Source organism: Ranitomeya imitator, chromosome 6 (genome assembly GCF_032444005.1).
Source record: "Ranitomeya imitator isolate aRanImi1 chromosome 6, aRanImi1.pri, whole genome shotgun sequence".
Lineage (NCBI taxonomy): Eukaryota > Metazoa > Chordata > Amphibia > Anura > Dendrobatidae > Ranitomeya > Ranitomeya imitator.
Genome location: NC_091287.1, coordinates 91721675 through 91743851, shown reverse-complemented (window position 1 = coordinate 91743851; position 22177 = coordinate 91721675). Strand labels below are relative to the sequence as shown.

Here is a 22177-nt window from a genome sequence, read left to right as displayed (position 1 = left end):
TAGATAGATAGATAGATGATAAATAGATAGATAGATAGATGATAAATAGACAGATAGATAGATAGATGATAAATAGATAGATAGATAGATAGATAGATGATAGATAGATAGATAGATAGATAATAGATAGATAGCTAGATAGATAGATAGATAGATAGATAGATAGATAGATAATAGATAGATAGATAGATAGATAGATAGATAATAGATAGATAGATAGATAACTCCCATGAGTTTCCTATCTGATATATTGAAGCTTTTGTGTACTATACAGTATACCCAAGTAGCATTCTGCATTTTCCTGCATGCCATTCCATTTCTTATTACAAAGTGCTGTACCAAGGGCCTAAGAGCTTTGCATACAAATGCATGTCATATACATTTAATTATACATTCAGTTTCTTGTTACAGATTTTGTGCTGGCTGCGCATAATGCGCCCCTGTGTGAGCTAGGCTGGAAAAAGCTTTCCCGAGAACAAACCATTTAACCCCTTGCATCCAGGTGGGGTGTTGGATGCGAGATGTCGGGCACCAGTCGGTTTGGACGCATCAATCTGTTAATTACACCGCTGTCAGTGTGTTAGTGCATTGTAATTGGGATTTCTATCCGTGTATCGGAGGCGGCTTACAGCTAGTTTATTTTTAAACTAAAATCAATTCCTCGTCCTCCTTATGAAACCGCCGCTCATTTACCTTCTGTATAAAAAATGACTCTGGGTCATGAAATGAGATGTTGTATTAGCGAAGTTTTATATCTTATTTCCAGTACTGAATATGAACACAGCAAATTAGTCCCAGAATGTCTGTAAGGAGATGACATTGTAAAGAGGACTATAATGTTTTTCTTTCCTGATCTTTTTTGATCTTTTTATTTTTAAAGAACCATCGTGATAGTTACAAAACATAAAATTTAATATCAAATATGTAAGATTTACAATAAAACAGGCCAGAACGTTCCATTATATTCCATTATGTTGCATTTTATCCAAAGTGTTCACAACATAAGTTTTAATGTTATCTTTATTCTAAACGCAGATTTAATGTTCTCTATTAAGGCATACTGTAAACTGTGTGAAATCTGTATCTCCTCAAAATCTGCCCGACAGAAAATATATAGCCATTTTATTTCCAGAATACTTAATCCTTCCACAAAGTAGAATATAAACAGAGAAAAGTAAAGCATTTTGATCCTTTTTGTGTTTTGTACAGGCTCGTGGGGGAAGAGTCTGCAGATGGTCATGAACTTTAGAAAACATAACCTTTGAAAATAAAATTAGTCCTCTACCAAAGTACAGACTGCACGAGGCATTACATTTAGGCCACGTTCACATGTTCAGTATTTGGTCAGTATTTTACCTCATTATTTGTAGGTCAAAACCAGGAGTGGGTGATAAATACAGAAGTGGGGCATATGTTTCTATTATACTTTTCCTCTGATTGTTCCACTCCTGGTTTTGACTTACAAATACTGAGGTAAAATATTGACCAAATGCTGACCGTGTGAACGCGGCCTTATAATGAGGCACTGAGTACATGCACACAGTCATACAACAGCTATAATAAATGTAGGCTCAGACTTTATGTTATAAAGTTGTAATACAACCACCATAGCAGTGTATAGGTCCTACCTGTGTCTACCTTACATGTCTTCTTTAGAGCCATTATCCGTAGGGTATAATACCTTATGGGTGATAAAATAAAATCTAGCTCACCATGATTGTATCTTGAGAGTGTTCGGAGCCAGGAAACACCTTGTAAGGCCTGTTTCACACGTCAGTGTCTCCGGTATGTGTACTGACAGTTTTCTCACGTACCGGAGACACTGACACTGATTCAAATGAATGGGTCTATGCACAGGTCTCCGTGTTTTCAGGGACCGTGTGTCCGTGTGCAAAACACGGAGACATGTCCGCTTTTCTCTGGCAGCACGTACCGCACACTTGCACATGGAGAACCACCCGCAGGAGAGACAGCGCTACAGTAAGCATATTCATCACTGTAATGAGCGGTACCACATGACCGCTCACACAGGACCTGCTGCCAGCACTGAGAGGAGACATCGCGGGAGCTGGGTGAGTATTTCTCTGCAAGCGGGCGGGTGCACAGGGGATGGGAGGCGGGAGGTGACCCCCAAACTTTATTTTTAACACAAACGAAAAAAAAACTTGATTTTTCATCTCTTGTCTCCTGCAGGGGACAAGAAATGAATGCCGCCTTCAGCACCACATGCAGTGGGGACAGCGCTTACTGTAGCGCTATCTCTCCTGCGGGCGGTACGTGTACACGGAGGAGAGTGCACACTGTTCACCGTGTGCACGTGTGCGGTGCACACGGACACATGGTCACGGATAACTCCGGTACCGATTTCTCCAGTACTGGAATTATCTGGACGTGTGAAACCGGCCTAAAGGCGTGGAAAATGCAGAAATGAGGAAACTCCAGCTTCACAAACTGTACTTCATCCATTCACATATGTAATTTGGAGGACATACACAGTCAGCCATATAAATTCACATGACCCGCATCAACGCGTTTCCTCATTTCAATAATACCCTATACCTGTATGGAGGCACCATATGGCGATGAATGGAGTACCTGCTGTTTCCGTTAGTGGACAGTATGATTTTTGTTCTACCACCGACCTCAACTAATTGAAAAGCAGATAATAAATTAACATTAATTTTCTAATACTGATACTTTTCATCTCTTTTTACTCAAGTTTCTGTTGCTTTATGCAAAGCAAAAATGGAATATTGAACGACTCACTAAAAGTCAAAAGAATCAATCAAGATCTATTGTGGCTTTGTTAAAAAGTCTATCTAAAGGGACTTAGCTCCTATAAAAATCATACTAGCACTTTACCTTTTACCTATCCAGTACCAGAGAAAATAACTTTTCATTTGTAAGTAAATGAGGGGGCCTTGGTGCTTCCCTTCCATGGTCAAGCGTTCAGAGCATCGTTACACCCGATAATTTTGCATGTTAGAGGTTTCCCTGCTGCTGATTGACAGCACTCACTTTCCAGATAGAGCATTGCCTAAAGATAGCTGCCATGTATACATGTCCCATGCACATAATGACCAGGTGCATTGTCCTCCCTGGACCATTTCTGCTTACACTGATACACCCAGAAGTGTAGTGAATGGCATCAGCAGAGAGGAGCCTGGGTGGAGGAAGCCACCGGCCACGATGTGAACATGTGACTTGGCTCAGACCCACAAGCCGGCTGACTTTAGGCAGAGCCTGCTCTGGAAAGCGACAACTGTCAATCAGAAGTGGATAATGCACCAAGTTCTTAACCTCTCCAATGGCGCAATGAAGTCCATTCATTTGCATACGATTGAAATGTTATTTTCTCAGGCACTATACCAGTACAGTGCTAGTATGATATTTAAGGAGCTAAGTCCCCATATTATGATACAGCTCACTTAAAATGCATTTTGGGCTGACGTATTCCCTTTATTGACTCCCAGATTGCCAAATAAATTGAAATAAAGCCATACAAATTTGTAAGATTTTTTTTATTAGTTTCTCATCAGCTATGAAAGTTTGAACTTGCGTTAAAGTTTCTTTTCTATCTCAGATAATTATGGCACATTCGCATTGATCTTTTTCTAGAGCTAAGACGTCCATATACATTAGATCAAAATGATCTGAAAGAGCACTCGTTCGTCAGAAGGTCTAAACACATCATAGACTATAACTTCCAAAATTGTTTTTTTTTCTGCTGATAATGCAGCCATGCATAGCATCAAAAAAACACAGTCGATAAATTTTTAGAACCATTCTGAACATTCATCTATTATCCATGGGTTTCATTGAATCAGCCAATGATTGTTCATTATGGCCATCTCATATGAGCTATATCCAATACTAGATGGAGGCCCGATGCTATCATATCGGAAGGGCAGTAATGTCACGATGGGGGCAGGCTTTGCAGCATTGAAAATCTCCACCCCCCCCATGTGCTCACCCACCTATCCACTCTCTCTTTCCCCATGTGCTGACTTTTCCGGTCTGTGCTCTCTTCTTTGACCTAATAAATACAAATGGTTTGTCGCGCTAATCCTTATAATGGTCACCTGATTTTCCCCCAAAAAACTAAATTACATAACACCTAATTAATAAAATAACTAAAACAATGGTGCTGAATACAACAGGTAGATATCCAATGTAGTGTTATACTGTGCACAATGGCAAACTTGATTTTCAGGTTCGAACAAATAAAAGCAGTATTTTGTTAGTAACATACAATGTGCTGCAAGCTGCTGTTGTGGTTATCCTTAAAGAATAAACAGTATACTCCAAGTTATAATTATAAGTGATGAGCATTCACCTAGTAAGAGATCCACAAAAGCAGTACAGGCAGACTTATGTATTGCAATAGATCTCAAAACAAATGACAGTGTGATAAACTACAGATTGTCTGCCAGGTAACATAAGACCTCGCACTAAGGCCGGCGTCACACTCAGCGTAAGACAATACGGTCCGTATATTACGGCCGTAATACGCTGAAAAGTCCCAAAAAAGTCCGTAGCTCCTCCATAGGCAGGGTGTGTCAGCGTATTTTGCGCATGGCATCCTCCGTATGTAATCCGTATGGCATCCGTACTGCGTGTTTTTCAGTGTCAGTAGACACATTAAGCCAAATTAATGGACGTTACAGATCTGCGGAAGGTATGTATATTGTTTTTTTTTGTTACAGATCGAGGGTCTTTAGTGAGTGGATTGAGCATAGAATAAAATATTACAACAACCTTTGTGATTTTTTCAATAAAAAACTTTTTAATAATGTGTTTGTGTATTTTTTAACCCTTTACTACTATTGGATTAATAATGGATAGGTGTCATAATTGACGCCTCTCCATTATTAATTTGGCTTAATGTCACCTTACAATAGCAAGGTGACATTAACCCTTCATTACCCCATATCCCACCGCTACACGGGAATGGGAAGAGAGTGGCCAAGTGCCAGAATAGGCATTTTCCAGATGCGCCTTTTCTGGGGTGGCTGGGGGCAGATGTTTTTAGCCAGGGGGGGACAATAACCATGGACCCTCTCCAGGCTATTAATATCTGCCCTCAGTCACTGGCTTTACTACTCTGGCGGAGAAAATTGCGCGGGAGCCCACGCCAATTGTTTCCGCCATTTAACCCTTTAATTTAATAGCTAGAACGGCCAAATTTTGCATATACACACTACTAACATTAGTAGTGTGGAATATGCAAAAAAATGGGGATATGAGATGGTTTACTGTATGTAAACCAGGTCTCATATCATGTCGGGTTTAGGAAGGAGATAGCAAAAGCCGGTAATTGAATTACCGGCTTTAAAGCTATCTAGCGCTGTATGAAGTAATAATATATATACATATATGTGTCTACTGACATATATATACAGTTAGGGCCAGAAATATTTGGACAGTGACACAAGTTTTGTTATTTTAGCTGTTTACAAAAACATGTTCAGAAATACAATTATATATATAATATGGGCTGAAAGTGCACACTCCCAGCTGCAATATGATAGTTTCCACATCCAAATCGGAGAAAGGGTTTAGGAATCATAGCTCTGTAATGCATAGCGTCCTCTTTTTCAAGGGACCAAAAGTAATTGGACAATGGACTCTAAGGGCTGCAATTAACTCTGAAGGCATCTCCCTCGTTAACCTGTAATCAATGAAGTAGTTAAAAGGTCAGGGGTGGATTCCAGGTGTGTGGTTTTGCATTTGGAAGCTGTTGCTGTGAGCAGACAACATGCGGTCAAAGGAACTCTCAATTGAGGTGAAGCAGAACATCCTGAGGCTGAAAAAAAAGAAAAAATCCATCAGAGAGATAGCAGACATGCTTGGAGTAGCAAAATCAACAGTTGGGTACATTCTGAGAAAAAAAGAATTGACTGGTGAGCTTGGGAACTCAAAAAGGCTTGGGCGTCCACGGATGACAACAGTGGTGGATGATCGCCGCATACTTAATTTGGTGAAGAAGAACCCGTTCACAACATCAACTGAAGTCCAGAACACTCTCAGTGAAGTAGGTGTATCTGTCTCTAAGTCAACAGTAAAGAGAAGACTCCATGACAGTAAATACAAAGGGTTCACATCTAGATGCAAACCATTCATCAATACCAAAAATAGACAGGCCAGAGTTAAATTTGCAGAAAAACACCTCAAGAAGTCAGCTCAGTTCTGGAAAAGTATTCTATGGACAGATGAGACAAAGATCAACCTGTACCAGAATGATGGGAAGAAAAAAGTTTGGAGAAGAAAGGGAATGGCACATGATCCAAGGCACACCACATCCTCTGTAAAACATGGTGGAGGCAACGTAATGGCATGGGCATGCATGGCTTTCAATGGCACTGGGTCACTTGTGTTTATTGATGACATAAGAGCAGACAAGAGTAGCCGGATGAATTCTAAAGTGTACCGGGATATACTTTCAGCCCAGATTCAGCCAAATGCTGCAAAGTTGATTGGACGGCGCTTCATAGTACAGATGGACAATGACCCCAAGCATACATCCAAAGCTACCCAGGAGTTCATGAGTGCCAAAAAGTGGAACATTCTGCAATGGCCAAGTCAATCTCCAGATCTAAACCCAATTGAGCATGCATTTCACTTGCTCAAATCCAGACTTAAGACGGAAAGACCCACAAACAAGCAAGACCTGAAGGCTGCGGCTGTAAAGGCCTGGCAAAGCATTAAGAAGGAGGAAACCCAGCGTTTGGTGATGTCCATGGGTTCCAGACTTAAGGCAGTGATTGCCTCCAAAGGATTTGCAACAAAATATTGAAAATAAAAATATTTTGTTTGGGTTATGTTTATTTGTCCAATTACTTTTGACCTCCTAAAATGTGGAGTGTTTGTAAAGAAATGTGTACAATTCCTACATTTTCTATCAGATATTTTTGTTCAACCCTTCAAATTAAACGTTACAATCTGCACTTGAATTCTGTTGTAGAGGTTTCATTTCAAATCCAATGTGGTGGCATGCAGAGCCCAACTCGCGAAAATTGTGTCACTGTCCAAATATTTCTGGCCCTAACTGTATATATATATATATATACTTATTCTATGTGTACACATTTATTCTATCTATTCTATTCTAAGCTGTCAGTGTGATTTTACTGTACACCGCACTGAATTGCCGGCTTTTCTCTCTAACACCGCTGCGTATTTCTCGCAAGTCACACTGCTGGTCCGTGTGTACACAAACACAAAAATTACATTAGTAAATAAATGGTCACTGGAACAACATACTACTCCCTAATCTTTCCTGTATATAGATAAAGGATCTTAGGAACCCTCACCTATCACAAGGAGAGTCATAAGTACCTTACTATTTCACATATAAAAATAAAATTAAAAAAAATATGCAAAAAAATGCACAGTAAATATATAAAAACATTTTTTCTAGAAATTACTTTTGAATGTGCATTTCAAATTAAAAGCGCCAGATAAATAAATTAATTAAGGTGCATAATAACATGGGGGTCAGTTGGGCCATTGAAAGGCATATGATTCCAAATAAAAATGTAAACCATTTGGGGCCAAACTATTGAGTAAGAATATCCACCTTGATTCTGCCCACGACATCTGATTGATATAATTCCCTCTACGCTAATTTTTACATACAACTTCAATACCCCAAAATGACAATCCCTTAGGGGATTGGTTATGGGACTCTTTAAAATGTCTAGATAGCGGATGGCCTAGAAATCCTTTTTTGATGTTATTCAAGTGTTCACCTATTTTTTCCTTTAATTTTCTGATTGTTCTACCAACATATAATTTGTTACAAGGACACCTTACTACGTAAATTACTCCCCTTGTAGAGCAGGTTATAGTATCCCTAATAGGAAAATCTTCTGTGCCCTCTGAATTACTGAAAGATTGTACTCTCACTCTTTTATTAGAACATTGCCTGCAGCATAGACAAAATGTACATGGAGTGAAACCACATTGGTCTGGACGGCTTGCATGAGGGCTATACTCTAAAGTAGTGATTCTTTTACTTGTTGATGCTACCTTTGAGCCCAGGGTTGGGGCTCGTCTGTAGACAAATCTAGGTTGGCGTGGTAAAAAATCCCCTATCAAGTTGTCTTGCTGCAAGATTATTATTATTATTATACATTTTTATAGCGCCATTTATTCCATGGCGCTTTACATGTGAATACGGGGCAAATATAGACAAATACATTAAACATGAGCAGATAACAAGGCACACGAGTACATAAGGAGGGAGGACCCTGCCCGCGAGGGCTCACAGTCTGCAGGGGGTGGGTGAGGATACACTAGGAGAGGGAAGAGCTGGCTGTGCGGCTGTTCAGTAGGTTGAGGATCACTGCAGGCTGTAGGCTTGTCGGAAGAGATGAGTCTTCAGGTTCTTTTTGAAGGTTTCTGTGGTAGGCGCAAGTCTGATGTGTTGGGGTAGAGAGTTCCAGAGTATGGGGGAAGCACGGGAGAAGTCTTGGATGCGGTTATGGGAAGAAGAGATGAGAGGGGAGTAGAGAAGGAGGTCTTGGGAGGATCGGAGGTCGCGTGTAGGTAGGTACCGGGAGACCATGTCACAGATGTATGGAGGAGACAGGTTGTGGATGGCTTTGTATGTCAGTGTGAGGGTTTTGAACTGGAGTCTCTGGGCGATAGGAAGCCAGTGAAGGGCTTGACACAGGGGAGAGGCTGGGGAATAGCGGGGGGACAGGTGGATTAGTCGGGCAGCAGAGTGTAGGATGGATTGGAGTGGTGCCAGAGTGCTAGAGGGGAGTCCAGAGAGTAGGAGGTTGCAGTAGTCGAGGCGGGAGATGATAAGGGCATGCACTAGCGTTTTTGCAGTGTTGCGGTCAAGGAAAGCACGGATCCCGGAAATATTTTTGAGTTTGAGATGACAGGAGGAGGCAAGGGCTTGGATATGTGGCTTGAAAGAGAGGGCAGAGTCGAGGATCACCCCGAGGCACCGGGCGAGTGGGACTGGGGATAGTGAGCAGCCATTGACATTGATGGATAGGTCTGGTGGAGGGGTAGAGTGAGATGGGGGAAAGATGATGAATTCTGTTTTGTCCATGTTCAGTTGTAGAAAGCGAGCAGAAAAGAAGGCTGAAATGGCAGACAGACAGTGCGGGATTTTGGTAAGCAAGGAGGAGAGGTCAGGTCCGGAGAGGTAGATCTGCGTGTCGTCAGCGTAGAGATGGTACTGCATACCGTGGGATTCTATGAGCTGTCCCAGGCCGAAAGTGTAGATGGAGAAGAGTAGGGGTCCTAGAACAGAGCCTTGAGGAACACCGACTGACAAGGGGCGAAGTGAGGAGGTGGTGTGGGGGAGGGAGACACTGAATGTTCGGTCTGTTAGATATGACGAGATCCAGGAAAGGGCCAAGTCTGTGATGCCAAGGGATGAGAGGATTTGTAGCAAAAGGGAGTGGTCAACAGTGTCAAAGGCAGAAGACAAGTCCAGGAGAAGGAGGACAGAGTAGTGTCGCTTGCTCCTGGCAGTTAGTAGGTCATTGGTGACTTTAGTTAGGGCAGTTTCAGTTGAGTGATGGGAACGGAAGCCTGATTGTAACCGATCAAAGAGGGAGCAGGAGGAGAAGTGGGAGGACAGTTCAAGATGGACGTGTTGCTCCAGCAATTTGGAGGCATAAGGGAGAAGAGATATTGGGCGATAGCTAGACACAGAGGATGGGTCAAGGGAGGGCTTTTTGAGGATGGGTGTGATCTTGGCATGCTTGAAGGATGAGGGAAAGACACCTGTTGTGAGTGAGAGGTTGAAGAGGTGCGTTAGGGTTGGGATGAAGACCGTGGAAAGGTTAGGGATGAGGTGGGATGGGAGCGGGTCAAGCGTGCAGGTGGTGAGGTGTGATCTTGACAGGAGGGTGGAGAGCTGATCTTCTGTCATGGTGGAGAAGCTGGTTTTGGAGGAGCAGGGTTGAGCAGCTAAGAGGGGAAGTGGGCGCTGTGGGCCAAAGCTTTCTCTGATCGTATCGATCTTCTGTTTAAAGATGTGCCAATGCTTCTGTATAATATTCACAAAGGATCTATTGTTAATATGGTACTGAGTAATAATCAGGATTTTATTGATTTGTTCAATTAGGTCAGGCGGTGGCAGGGACGGCTTGTTTTGGAAACTAAGTTACTCCTAGTCATGTTCTGAACATCATTTATGTTTTTTTCTAAGGAGGTACTAGAATAACCCTTACCTAGGAACTGATTTTTGACAAATTGGGCCTCCTCCACATACTCTGATCTATCCTTCAAACGACATATCCAAGCCCTTTCCATTTCCTGCCAATTTTAACTCAAAAATATTTTGCGGATCCGTACATTCCTCAACTAAGAACCTGCAAAAACCCTAATCCATGCACTCATCACCTCCCGCCTTGACTACTGCAACCTCCTGTTTTGTGGCCTCCCCTCTAACACTCTCGTACCCCTTCAATCTATTCTAAACTCTGCTGTCCGACTAATCCACATATCTCCCTGCTTTTCCCCGCTATGTCAATCCCTTCACTGGCTCCCCATTACCCAGAGACTATAGTTCAAAACCCTAACCATGACTTACAAAGCCATCCACAACCTGTCTCTTCCGAACATCTGTGACCTAGTACTTAGCTGCATGCAACCTCCGATCCTCACAAGATCTCCTGCTCTACTCCCCTCTTATCTCCTCTTCCCACAACTGCATACAAGATTTCTCCCATATATCCCCCTACTTTGGAACTCTCTACCCCAACATATCAGACTCTCGCCTACCGTGGAAACCTTCAAAAGAAACCTGAAGACCTACCTCTTCCGACAAGCCTATAACCTGCAGTAACCACCGATTCACCAAACCGCTACATGGCCAGCTCTATACTCGCCTACTGTATCCTCGCCCATCCATTGTAGATTGTGGGCCATCGCGGGCAGGGTCCTCACTCCTCCTGTACCAGTCATGAGTTTTATTGTGTAAGATTACTGTACTCCTTTTTATTATATATACCCCTTTTCACATGGAAAGCGCCATAGAATAAATGGTGCTATAATAATAAATAATTATTATTATATAGTCCTATTAATTCCACAGCGCTTTACAGACATCATTCTCTGTCCTCTGTAGTACACGCCTGCGCAAGGCAATCTTGCCTTGCGCAGGTGTGTACTACGGAGGACAGAGAATGAACTTCAATCCAACATTGAGGCCAGCATGCAGCCAGCGGGTAAGGAAAGGGTGAATCAAACACCTGAAAACTCTGCCCATATGACCAAAAACCGGTCCCGCCAAATTCAGGTGACAGATTCCCTTTAATGACCTCTATATCTCATTCACTCAATGGTGACATCTGTGAGTAAAGTTAGACAACAAAACATGTCAATGCATCAATGTCTAATGAAAACTCCATAGAAGTCTATGGCTGCTATGAACACTATTTTTGGCTTAGTACTAATCCATGCAGCACTAAATCGTGTGTTGAATAACCATTTCTGACTACAGGGGGAAGGGAAAAGCTTGATAGTGCGGAGGGGAGACTAGTTGGTTAAATGGCAAATATGGTAAAACTATATACAGTATACATTTACCTTGGGCTCTGGTACTTGTATGACAAATCTAATGAGATAGCCCTCACATTGCAATGTACTAGACTGGCAGAGAATTACTATGGGCAGAGCATTTTGTCTCATTCATGTTGGTTTTGTGAATTGAGTGCAGGTAAATAATTTATGGAGAATTAATAATCCAGATTCTATTCATACTAGAGGAGATCACCATTGGTGCACTGTATAATAAGACAATATTGGGAATTTGCTTTGCTTATTTTAGTCTGTATATGATGAGCTGATATTTTACCTTGCAGATTTTCCAGTGGATGTTCCATGCTCTGAGCCTAGGTCTGAGCATCCCTAGGGACACCAATTACAAGCACTAATTGGACAGCAATACATCAAAGTCACTGGTGAGATTAGCTCCTCTGAGCTTCAGAAATCTTTTCCTCACCTTTCACTCCAAAAACAGGAAACATTTGATAGGTAGAGAGAACAACACAACAATCATTATGCGGAGAATCTGCTTGATGAGGAAAGTTAATTTGTGACATTTCTGCTGCCTACACAATGTACAGTGATCATTCTAAATGATTATCCTGCAAATCTGCAAGTCTCCTTCATCACAGCTTCGATTTTCCTTTATGAAACATCTGTATAAACGGATTAACTAGAGAATCAGAACTGAACTCTAACGCATAAATAGATGATGATCCTCATGTCCAGACAGACACCTTGTGAAATAATCTGCATCAGGATGCAGCCTTCTCGGATCTAAATGAGAAAGGCTTTGTTTAATAGCTGGACATGTTATAATGCCAGGCAATCACAGAGAGGGAAAGACCAGATCAATAGATATAGTGTGTATGTGTAGTGTGTGTGTGTGTGTGTGTGTGTGTGTGTGTGTGTAGTGTGTGTGTGTGTACATATACAGTATATAGTGTGGAATGTGAGTGTGTGTGTACATATATAGTGTGTAGTGTGAGTGTGTGTACATATATATAGGGTATGTGTGTAGTATGTACATATATATATATATGTATATATAGTGTGTGTGTGTGTGTGTGTGTGTGTGTGTGTGTGTGTGTGTGTGTGTGTGTGTGTGTGTGTGTGTGCATATATACATATACATATGTTTGGTGTGTGTGTGTATACATATATAGTGTGTGTAGTGTGTACATATATATATGTATGTGTATATATATAGTGTGTGTATGCATATATCTATATAGTGTGTGTGTAGTGTGTATACATATATATGTATAGTGTGTGCATATATATAGTGTACATATAGCGTGTAGTGTGTGTACATATATATGTTTACATATATAGTGTGTGTGTTTGTGTGTGTACATATATATGTATAGTGTGTGTGCATATATATAGTGTGTACATATAGTGTGTGTAATTAGTGCGTGTACATATAGTGTGTGTACATATATATAGTGTGAGTGTGTGTGTAGTGTGTGTACATATAGTGTGTGTAGTGTGTGTATAGTGTAGTGTGTACATACATATGTATATATATAGTGTGTCTAGTGTGTATGTACATATATATGTAAAGTGTGTGCATATATATAGTGTGTACATATAGTGTGTCTAGTGTGTGCAGTTAGTGCGTGTACATATAGTGTGTGTGTACGTATATATAGTGTGTAGTGTGAGTGTGTGTATATATAGTGTGTAGCGTGAGTGTGTGTGTACATATATAGTGTATGCGTGTAGTGTGTGTACATATATATGTATATATAGTGTGTTTGTGTGTGTATATATTTAGTGTGTACATATATAGTGTGTGCAGTGTGTGTGCACATATATATATGTATATATATATATATATAGCATGTGTGCATATATCTATATAGTGTGTGTACATATATATGTATAGTGTGTGTATATATAAATATCTATAGTGTGTGTAGTGTGTGTAGTTATGTATGTAGTGTGTGGGTAGTTTGTGTGTATAGTTATTGTGTGTGTGTATAGTGTGGGTGTGTGCATGTTTATATTGTATATTTTGCATATTGAATAGGAAGGAAGAAGGGTTGAAGCACGGAAGGAAGTGAGGAGAGAGCAGAGGGAAAAAGATAGAGAGAGAAAGGAAATAAGGAATGAAAAAAGAGAGAAAGGAAGTAAGGAAAAAAAAGAAAGAAAGAGAGGAAGGAAAGAGGGAGGGATTGCTTTTCTTTCTTAGGAAGAAAGAAAGAAAGAAAGAAAGAAAGAAAGAAAGAAAGAAAGAAAGAAAGAAAGAAAGAAAGAAAGAAAGAAAGAAAGAAAGAAAGAAAGAAAGAAAGAAAGAAAGAAAGAAAGAAAGAAAGAAAGAAAGAAAGAAAGAAAGAAAGAGAAAAGGAAGGAAGGAAAAATAAAAAAAAAACAGAGGAAGGAAGGAAAAAGGAAAAAAAAAGAAAAGTATGGCAAGGGAGATTTCTGAATGGTCACCATGCTTATAGCATGCCAACATGCTGCATATTTTCTATGATCCCATGTTGCAGTCACATAGGTAATGTGTTGCACCCCTTTATGTAAATTAATCTGAACTCAGAGGATTATAGAAGGAGGTTTTAGCAAGAAGAACAGTGAGTGTTTTTATAATTTACGGCTACAAGAGACATTTGTTTTCCATTTGCAGATCTCTCTCTTGTGTAAGTAATTGTCCCTGTTAACACAATACCTTTCACTGCTCTCTGCTGCTCTATAAATAATCCGGATTGAGATGTAAGGATATGACTTTCACAAGATTGGACAATTGATTAAATCTGTGACCTGCAATTGCGAATAATTTGGGCAGGCTACTTAAACAGATGAAGGCCTAAATTGCCTGGCTTGTATGTGAATTAATTCCTCATTCATCATCATTATCAAGTGATTGGTCTATTCATGCTCCTCATTCTGCAGGAACAGGGGTGGATTCAACTAAGTCTGTAGAAGACTCCAATATCATCTGTTTATTCCAGCTCTCAGCATTTTACACTGAGAGAGGCAGAACATTTCATTTCTAGGGGGGTTGTGGTTCACAGCTTTGGCTTAAATATTTATGTAACGCCTTTATTACACATTGATCTAGCACCGCTTCCAGAATCACCCCTCTGCTTCATTTCCCAGGGAGCAGACCAATCATTCTATACAATATTTGATAAGATTGAAGAATTATCTTCTATGTAAATAATAGACAAAAAGTGACCAAACATTATGTTACCAAATGGAAAGAAAATATTTGTTCCCAAAAATATGAGCATTATAATAGATGTAATGGAAGACCTATACTCTGTATATGACATTTAAAATGAGGGTATGCTTAATTTAATCAATCACCCAAGGCATCCCCAGCAGGTCGCTGAGCCTTTCAAGGTATTATTATAAATACAGGATTATTTATTTCCTTTAATTGGAGTTACTTAGAAGTGTATCCTTGAAATAAGCAATACCCTATACTTACTATACGGTTATCTCTGTAATGATCAGTGAGTTGATGTCAGACTTGCATTTCTATAGACCCTTCTTTGCCTGCAGACTATTGACCTGATACAACAGTATATATGATATATATGACACCACCCTCTTGTTGACCTCAAGTCCTAGGTCGAATTATGGAACAATTAACACGTTTACTTTGAGGCTGAATAGACTGCGACATGGTTTTGGAACAAAGGTCCAAGAACTGTTCATTAAACCATTGTAGTTGGCAAGCTGCTGTGCAGGACAACATATGGTGGTGGCTTCTCAGAATGACTGCTCAACTTGAGTTAAATAATGTAACAAATCGAGCACACGAATAATTGAGCACAAAGAAACTGTCAGGTATGTGAAGAGACCAGGATGAGAGAGGATGAGAATCTGGAAAGATGAGGAGGATCAGGGATGGAGGAGGATGGAGGAGAAGTCTTCTGCTGCACATCTCTGAAGGACACCAGCTCTGTCATTTCCCAGACTGCTTGCTACAATGCAATGATGGTAACTAGTGGATTTCTCCAGTAATGTGACACGAAGTCGAATAATAGATAAAGGCTTGACTGATCGCACCAAGAAACTTTCCTCTACACCGTGTACATTTACTTAACCAGATCTCTATGGGGATGATAAATTATTCACCAAGCTATTCATATCTCCCCTCCTGTTTACTCGCCTGTTAGCAATGCAGCTTTATTCTAAACATGTAGTTTGCAATTGGTTTGGTCACACTTACAAGAACACGCTTTAATAAGGCAATCAATCACATGCTAACAACCAGGGGGGCTGCCTGGGACTCGGCTCATGGGGATCCTTGGGGAACCACAAGGACTTAACCAGATTGTCCTCAACCTTGCAAAGACCATAATCGTGCACTGAGGGTTATTTACCAAGATTGTATTATGGGGCAACTAACACCAAGCAAACGTGTTGTATTCGTCTGTATTGCATAAAGTAAATATAAATAGGTGTTTCATTGACTCTGGGCTTTATTGGCACCGAGAAAAACCATTATAACTTGTCCTGTTGGAAAATGATTGGCTGTTTAAGCTTTATATTAGCAATGTTCTTATGTTACTACTGGAGGTAGGAGCAATATCGCTGCTTTTTTCCATGCAAGATATTGTGAAATGGTTACAATTCTACATGGATTCTATGTACGTAATATTTGGGGGATTTTTCTCAGGAAATGCAGTCGATTAATGAGTGTTGATTGACCTCATATCTTCTGATATTGCATGAGACATCTCATTTACCTGCCTGCAACACTGAAGAATTGAAAGCTGCTCTGTCTCCTCAAGGAAGCCAAGTTACCTGCCATAAGCCACTTAGCTACAGGAAATAAATCATATTGTAGATCACAAGTAATTGTAGTGTTGAGATATAGAAAAAAAGGAAGACTTAACATATATAGATAGATAATAGATAGATTGATTGATAGATAATTTTTTGGAACACACGCATATGTTCTATATAAGTGTAAATATGGTATGTAGTGTTAATTTGCTTTAATGGCTGAAAAGACACGTATTCTTTGTGTTATATACAGCATTACTTGTCTTTAATTTCAATGTCGTGCTTGCTGATTGCTTTTTAAGTCACATATGGAGAAACAGAAAGAAAGAAAAAAAGAACGAAAAAAAGAAAGAACGAAAGAAAGAAAGAAAGAAAGAAAGAAAGAAAGAAAGAACGAAAGAAAAGTGAACTCAATAGGGAAGGAAGTAGTTAGATATAGGATGGATGCATGGTTGTATACATAAATGCATAGATAGATAGATAGATAGATAGATAGATAGATAGATAGATAGATAGATAGATAGATAGATAGATAGATAGATAGAAGAAAAAAGGGGAACAGCACAATATTATACTTATCTTCGGGTGCAAGGCCCCCAAGAAATCCGTCCAATGATTGTCCACACTTCATAAAAATTAAAAAAAGAGGCAGCACTCCATTATTTCAGTGAAAACATGTGCAGGATTTAATCAACCCACATGTCTGGGCAACGTTTCGGCTCTGAATGAGCCTTTATCAAGCCTTGAGAAAGGCTCATTTCACTGAAATAATGGAGTGCTCTTTTTTTTTTTAGATAGATAGATAGATAGATGGATAGATAGATAGATAGATAGATAGATAGATAGATAGATAGATAGATAGATAGATAGGTAGATAGGTAGGTAGGTAGATAGATAGAAAATGCATAGTAGATAGATACAAAATGCATAGTAGGTAGAGAGAAAGAGAGATACAAAATGCATAATATCTAGATACAACATGCATAGTAGATAGATAGATAGATAGATAGATAGATAGATAGATAGATAGATAGATAGATAGATATTTCATGCTTTCACTGTTTTTTGTTTTCAATTTTTTTTATTCCCATCTGAAGCAAAAGGTGAAAATGAAATTCTGTAGCACCTCAGTAGTGTGCTTCATTCCTAAATTAGTTCCCTGTCAAAAAAATTAAATCAAATACAAAGTTACACCACTCATGTCCTTGAAATTATAATTCATCTTTGCCTTTCTTTTATTGCAATTTGTAACAGATCATTGTAACAATGTTTTCATTAGATTGTTATTATCATTATAATTTTTTTTAGCATTTTGAACTCGTCAAAATCATCTTCACAAAAGACATCAACTGCAATGAAATATCCAACCCAGTTCTGAAAAATATTTCCAATAAAGCCTAAAGGTAGACTGATATCCAGGTAGACATTTTCAATGCAGCCTACATGTGCAACCAAAGCAAATATAAATAAAGGAAATGTAAACTAAATATCCCTGAAAATCAAGTATGAAAAAAAAAATAAAAAAATAACATAAAACCCACAAGCCATGAAAATGAAGCGTTGTCCACAGGCTTATTAGAGAGAAAGTCCTTGTGCTGTGCTGCATTTGCACTCATTGGCAGAGGTGGCTGCAGTCTATAGAGATCTGGCTAGCTAATCCTTTCCCTTTGCGGCTTGTTAAGTTCTGGCAGAAGGTTTGCACGTTGAGGAAATTATTATACATTCAGAAAAACCCTCCTTACATATACATCACTTGATAATTTAATCAGTGCGTGCACTTTTCAGCAGCTGAGGATAAACCATTGGCATTCCCACCCAGACTTATCCAAAGCCCAGTGTCTGGTCCTAATAATAAAAAAGCAACAATATATATAAAATGATAAGAAATTCTAAAGACTGACATTTCCATGGAAAGTCTCCTCCACAAAGTGTGGCATTGTGTACACTGCAGAATGTGGTTTGTGTAATACTGTAAGCTGCTGGGGAAAATAAAAAAAAAAACACAATTTCATGTCAAAGGTTTGGAATGAAAATGATTTCTAAATGACCTTTTGTTCTGTTTTAAGGTAGCATTCAAGTATTCCAGACTGGTAATCCTAATCTACATACGTCCTTCATGTTGTCACATACACTTTCATAGAATAAACAAGGTGGTGGCAAAGCCTACAAAATGATCATCCTGAAAAAGTAGAGTCCTTTATTTTCTAAATAATTGTTGTTGTTTCTTTGTTTTCTAAACTAAATCAGGAGAATAAATGTGATGCCCTGATAAGTTCAGTAATGCCACCTACTGAATAGGGACATTTTAAGACACGGACATGGCCCATGGCCAAGTCACTGAAGAAGAAGTAGGTGCAGGAGAAGCATCAGTTTTATCTGGTCAGTGGTACTTCTTCTCTCTGGTCTAAAGGAATAGTGGATTTGCTCAGGACTGATGGGGTGAAGGTGAGGAAGGAGTCTGATCTTGAGGATGATGAGCAGTTAAAGTCAGATGCTGCAGACCTTTGTGCCAGCCCATTGGGAGACGTAGAGTGGCATGCCAAACAGGAGCATGGGGTGCCACCAGCAGTAAGTCCATGAGCAGGGCTGGCATAAATGGAAGGATGCCGAAAAGCACATAAGAGTTCTGGCCTAGGGTAAGGATGAGAGAGGACTCTGAAGGTGTCCAGTGGTCTCAGTGGGGAGCTAAAGGGGGCTGCAGCTGAGGCTGTAGTGGTGCCAATACCCATGTGAGAGTAGTAAGGAAGAGGTAGGTGAGATGGAAAAGGGTAAGGTAGGTTGCCAGTAGCTGCTGCATGGCTCATCATGTAGGTATAAAATGCTGGATCTGCAGGATGGGGCCAGGTCATTGCCAGGCGCTGACGTTTATCCTTCATCCTTCTGTTCTGAAACCATACCTGAAAAAAAAGCAATTGATACATTTTAATTAAAAGGGGCATTAGACATGTAACAAAAATATATATAAAGTATCACACAAGCTTCATATATCTCTTCCAAACGAAATAAATGTCCTGCTGATATAACTGTGTATGCACCAGGATGAGAATAAATGGAGAACTAAATCTATAAAAGAACAGGTAGCTCCAAAATTGCAAACAACATATCTGTTCCTTCATAAAAGTAGAGAAAAGTGGCAGAAACTACTGTTGATGACACTTTAAAAAAATTCGAAAAAAATAACTATAGTCATCATGTATTCTGCCTGAAATGTCTGCTTACAGGTAACAATAGATTGTAGACAATATAGGCTTGGGAATGGTGCTCTGGAGTCTACTCAAGCCCTTTATGTATCTACCAGTGATGTAATTACTAGATCTGCTCCATACCTTGATAGTAGTTTCTGGCAGGTTCAGGGCTGCAGCCAGTTCACATCTCCTGGGCCTGGACACATAGTTCTCCCTGTAGAACTCCTTCTCCAGACGTGCTATCTGCTCCCTGGTGAAGGCTGTCCTGTATCTGCGCATCTGGTCCCCTGAGCAGGACAAGGAGCCTTGAGATCCACCACTTGCCTTTGATGAATCGCTCCCATTCACAGGACTGCCACCCATGGTCTCAGAGCACTGACCTGCACACACGAGTCAAACACAAGACATTATGTTACAGTCATGGCCACCCCTCAGCCTGTTTATCTAGGACTTTCATGGAAACACAACATGATGAGTCAAGTGGAACCATTCATCTACAAGTCATAGAGGAAATATAGACATATGGGATATAGGATTGGGGGAGTATAACACCATAGGAAGAGCTGCGCTCATTACACACCTAAAGTGATTACTTGCTAAAAAAAATAAAAATAAACTAAACAAAGTAATGTCACAGATGACACTATTATAGCCAAACTGGCCTCGGAAATGGAGCTTGTCTTCGCATTTTGCTAGACAATGACAGGTCTATCAGTCACAGCGATCTCTGGTGCAACCACTGGCCATTATTGGCCATAACCCCTAAATTAGCGTGCATGTTCCAATTTCACAGTACAACCAGGCTGTCTCTTCAGTAATCTATGTACTCCTCAATAAATTAGAGATAATGAAAAATAACATGGATGTCTTGTAATGAGAAGTGATGTCCTTTATATTGGATGCTTCTTTATCGCTTTTATTAGACACGATCTGTATGTTAACATGAAAAAATGAATACCATTGTGCCGATAATGGCCAAAGAATGTTAGTTTAATTGACATAAATTGAGAACATCCTATTATTATTATTTAGAAGATTATTATTATTATTTGTAGTAATAGAAGAAGTAGAAGGAATATTATTATTTTAATTTAAATAGCTTTTTAGCGCTCCTGCTGAGCATCACGGCTACCTGGTCTCGTGAATGGACATGTCTGGGAAGATCTCGGACTCCTCCACCTTTGATATGGAACTTGGGCTTTTGTCAGTAACACCCAAGTTTTCATTTAACATCCAAGAAACGATTTCCGACCTGGCGCCGGTTACTGGTGGAAGTGAGAAGATGAGGGAAGTCTGAGAGGGACATCAGCCAGGAGCCTGCAGCTCCCATCCCATTGTCTTTATGGTCACCTCCACACAATGTCCCAGACAGGCTTCCTCAGATCACTCTTTGATCTTCAGTGCAGAGAAAGGTGTTAAGCTCCCTGGAGAAACCATTGAGGGAGCCAGATCCCAAAATAAAGCTGCTCAGTGCTCCATATATTATCATACACTGCCCAATAATGAGCAGCACGATAACGTGGAGTAATAGGAACCATAAATTGTCGGGGCAGTCACTACTCAGTGCATAAGATGAGGATGATTTATGCTGATATATAAAAAAAAAACACATAAAGGAACTAAATATACCCCTAAGTATGCTGAAAACATGTACTGTAACTTTACCTTTAATAACAATATACATGGCTGTATATACATCTATGCCCATGCATATTGTCATTATAGTAATAATATATACATATAGTATATATATATATATCCATTGCTTATGGCAAACATATGATGTATGACCCGATTCTCCCGCCGGGCATTTACACTGGTACCTTTGCTGTGTTGGTAGTCGTTGCTGGCTGTGGTGCAGTCCGGGGTGCAGCTTACTTCAATCTCCTCGTAAAAATCCGACTCGGTGTCCGAGCTGCTGTGCTGCCCCTTGGCAGATGATGGATCCGGACGGGGTGAGGCGCGGAGCAGCGCTGCTGACGATCTGCTGTCCGCATCGGTCCCTGATACAACCTCCACCTCCTCCTCTGCCCTCTCCCTGGATGCCATGGGGCCAGATCTAGGGCTCAAGCAGCTTCTCGGAATCATTTTCTCCTGCGGCTCCTGAATGGGGCTTCCCACTGTGTCCGACAAATTAGACATTCTCTTGCCAACTAGAGTGCCAAGTGGTCCTCCCTCCAGAAACATGACCATGTCCTTCCTGGCATCCATGGCGTGTGAGTGTGAGCCAGACAGGACTAGATAGAGAGAGGTGCAGATGATGACCCTGTGCTGCCTGCACTCTCCTGCGCTGGACTGGCTCTGGGAGGGATCACCATTGCCCTCTTCTTCTAAGCTGTCATCCTTAATGGTGCAATCGTCATTACTGAACCTCTGCTGACGCCACTCATTGATTGCTGCTGCTGCTGCTGCTGGCGGATAAATAGCAACGTCCGCCACCTACAAGATGAAAGAGGAGCCCGAGCTAATGCTTTATGGACTGGCTGATGGGCAGGGAGGATGCACCAGTGTAGCAGCACACATCTGCAGCACTCTGCCTGCCCAGGGTTCCGCAGGGATCACTAAGAGCCCTCACAAGCTCTCACCTCGCTAAGCAAGCTTTTACTTTATTTTCTCTTTGTTGCATAATTCATCAGAGGATTCATAACTTTTTCCTTTTTTTCTATTTTTTTTTTTAAGAACCGTTGTGAAGTCCATTCACTTATCATTCATTATTCAGTGCAGCTACA

The 22177-nt window shown here is 40.4% G+C and overlaps 1 protein-coding gene across 1 annotated transcript; it reads right to left on the bottom strand.

Moving 5' to 3' along the window:
- Nucleotides 1–17474: 17474 nt before the first annotated feature.
- On the bottom strand, nucleotides 17475–21929 carry EVX1 (even-skipped homeobox 1). The gene is made up of 3 exons (XM_069729914.1): nucleotides 21272–21929; nucleotides 19590–19828; nucleotides 17475–19160 (listed from the first exon to the last, which is right to left on the bottom strand). Exons 1-3 carry the CDS (start codon nucleotides 21657–21659, stop codon nucleotides 18636–18638), a joined length of 1152 nt encoding a protein of 383 aa, XP_069586015.1. The 5' UTR covers nucleotides 21660–21929; the 3' UTR covers nucleotides 17475–18635.
- Nucleotides 21930–22177: the final 248 nt, after the last annotated feature.

What these genes read in the sequence shown, in the direction of transcription:
- EVX1 (XM_069729914.1), bottom strand. Translation starts at nt 21,659, where the DNA reads ATGGATGCCAGGAAGGACATGGTCATGTTTCTGGAGGGAGGACCACTT. An exon ending in CGACTACCAACACAGCAAAG is followed by an intron (nt 19,829 to 21,271) that starts GTACCAGTGTAA and finishes TCGTGTGTGCAG; the next exon opens with GTCAGTGCTCTGAGACCATG. An exon ending in TGCCAGAAACTACTATCAAG is followed by an intron (nt 19,161 to 19,589) that starts GTATGGAGCAGA and finishes CTTTTTTTTCAG; the next exon opens with GTATGGTTTCAGAACAGAAG.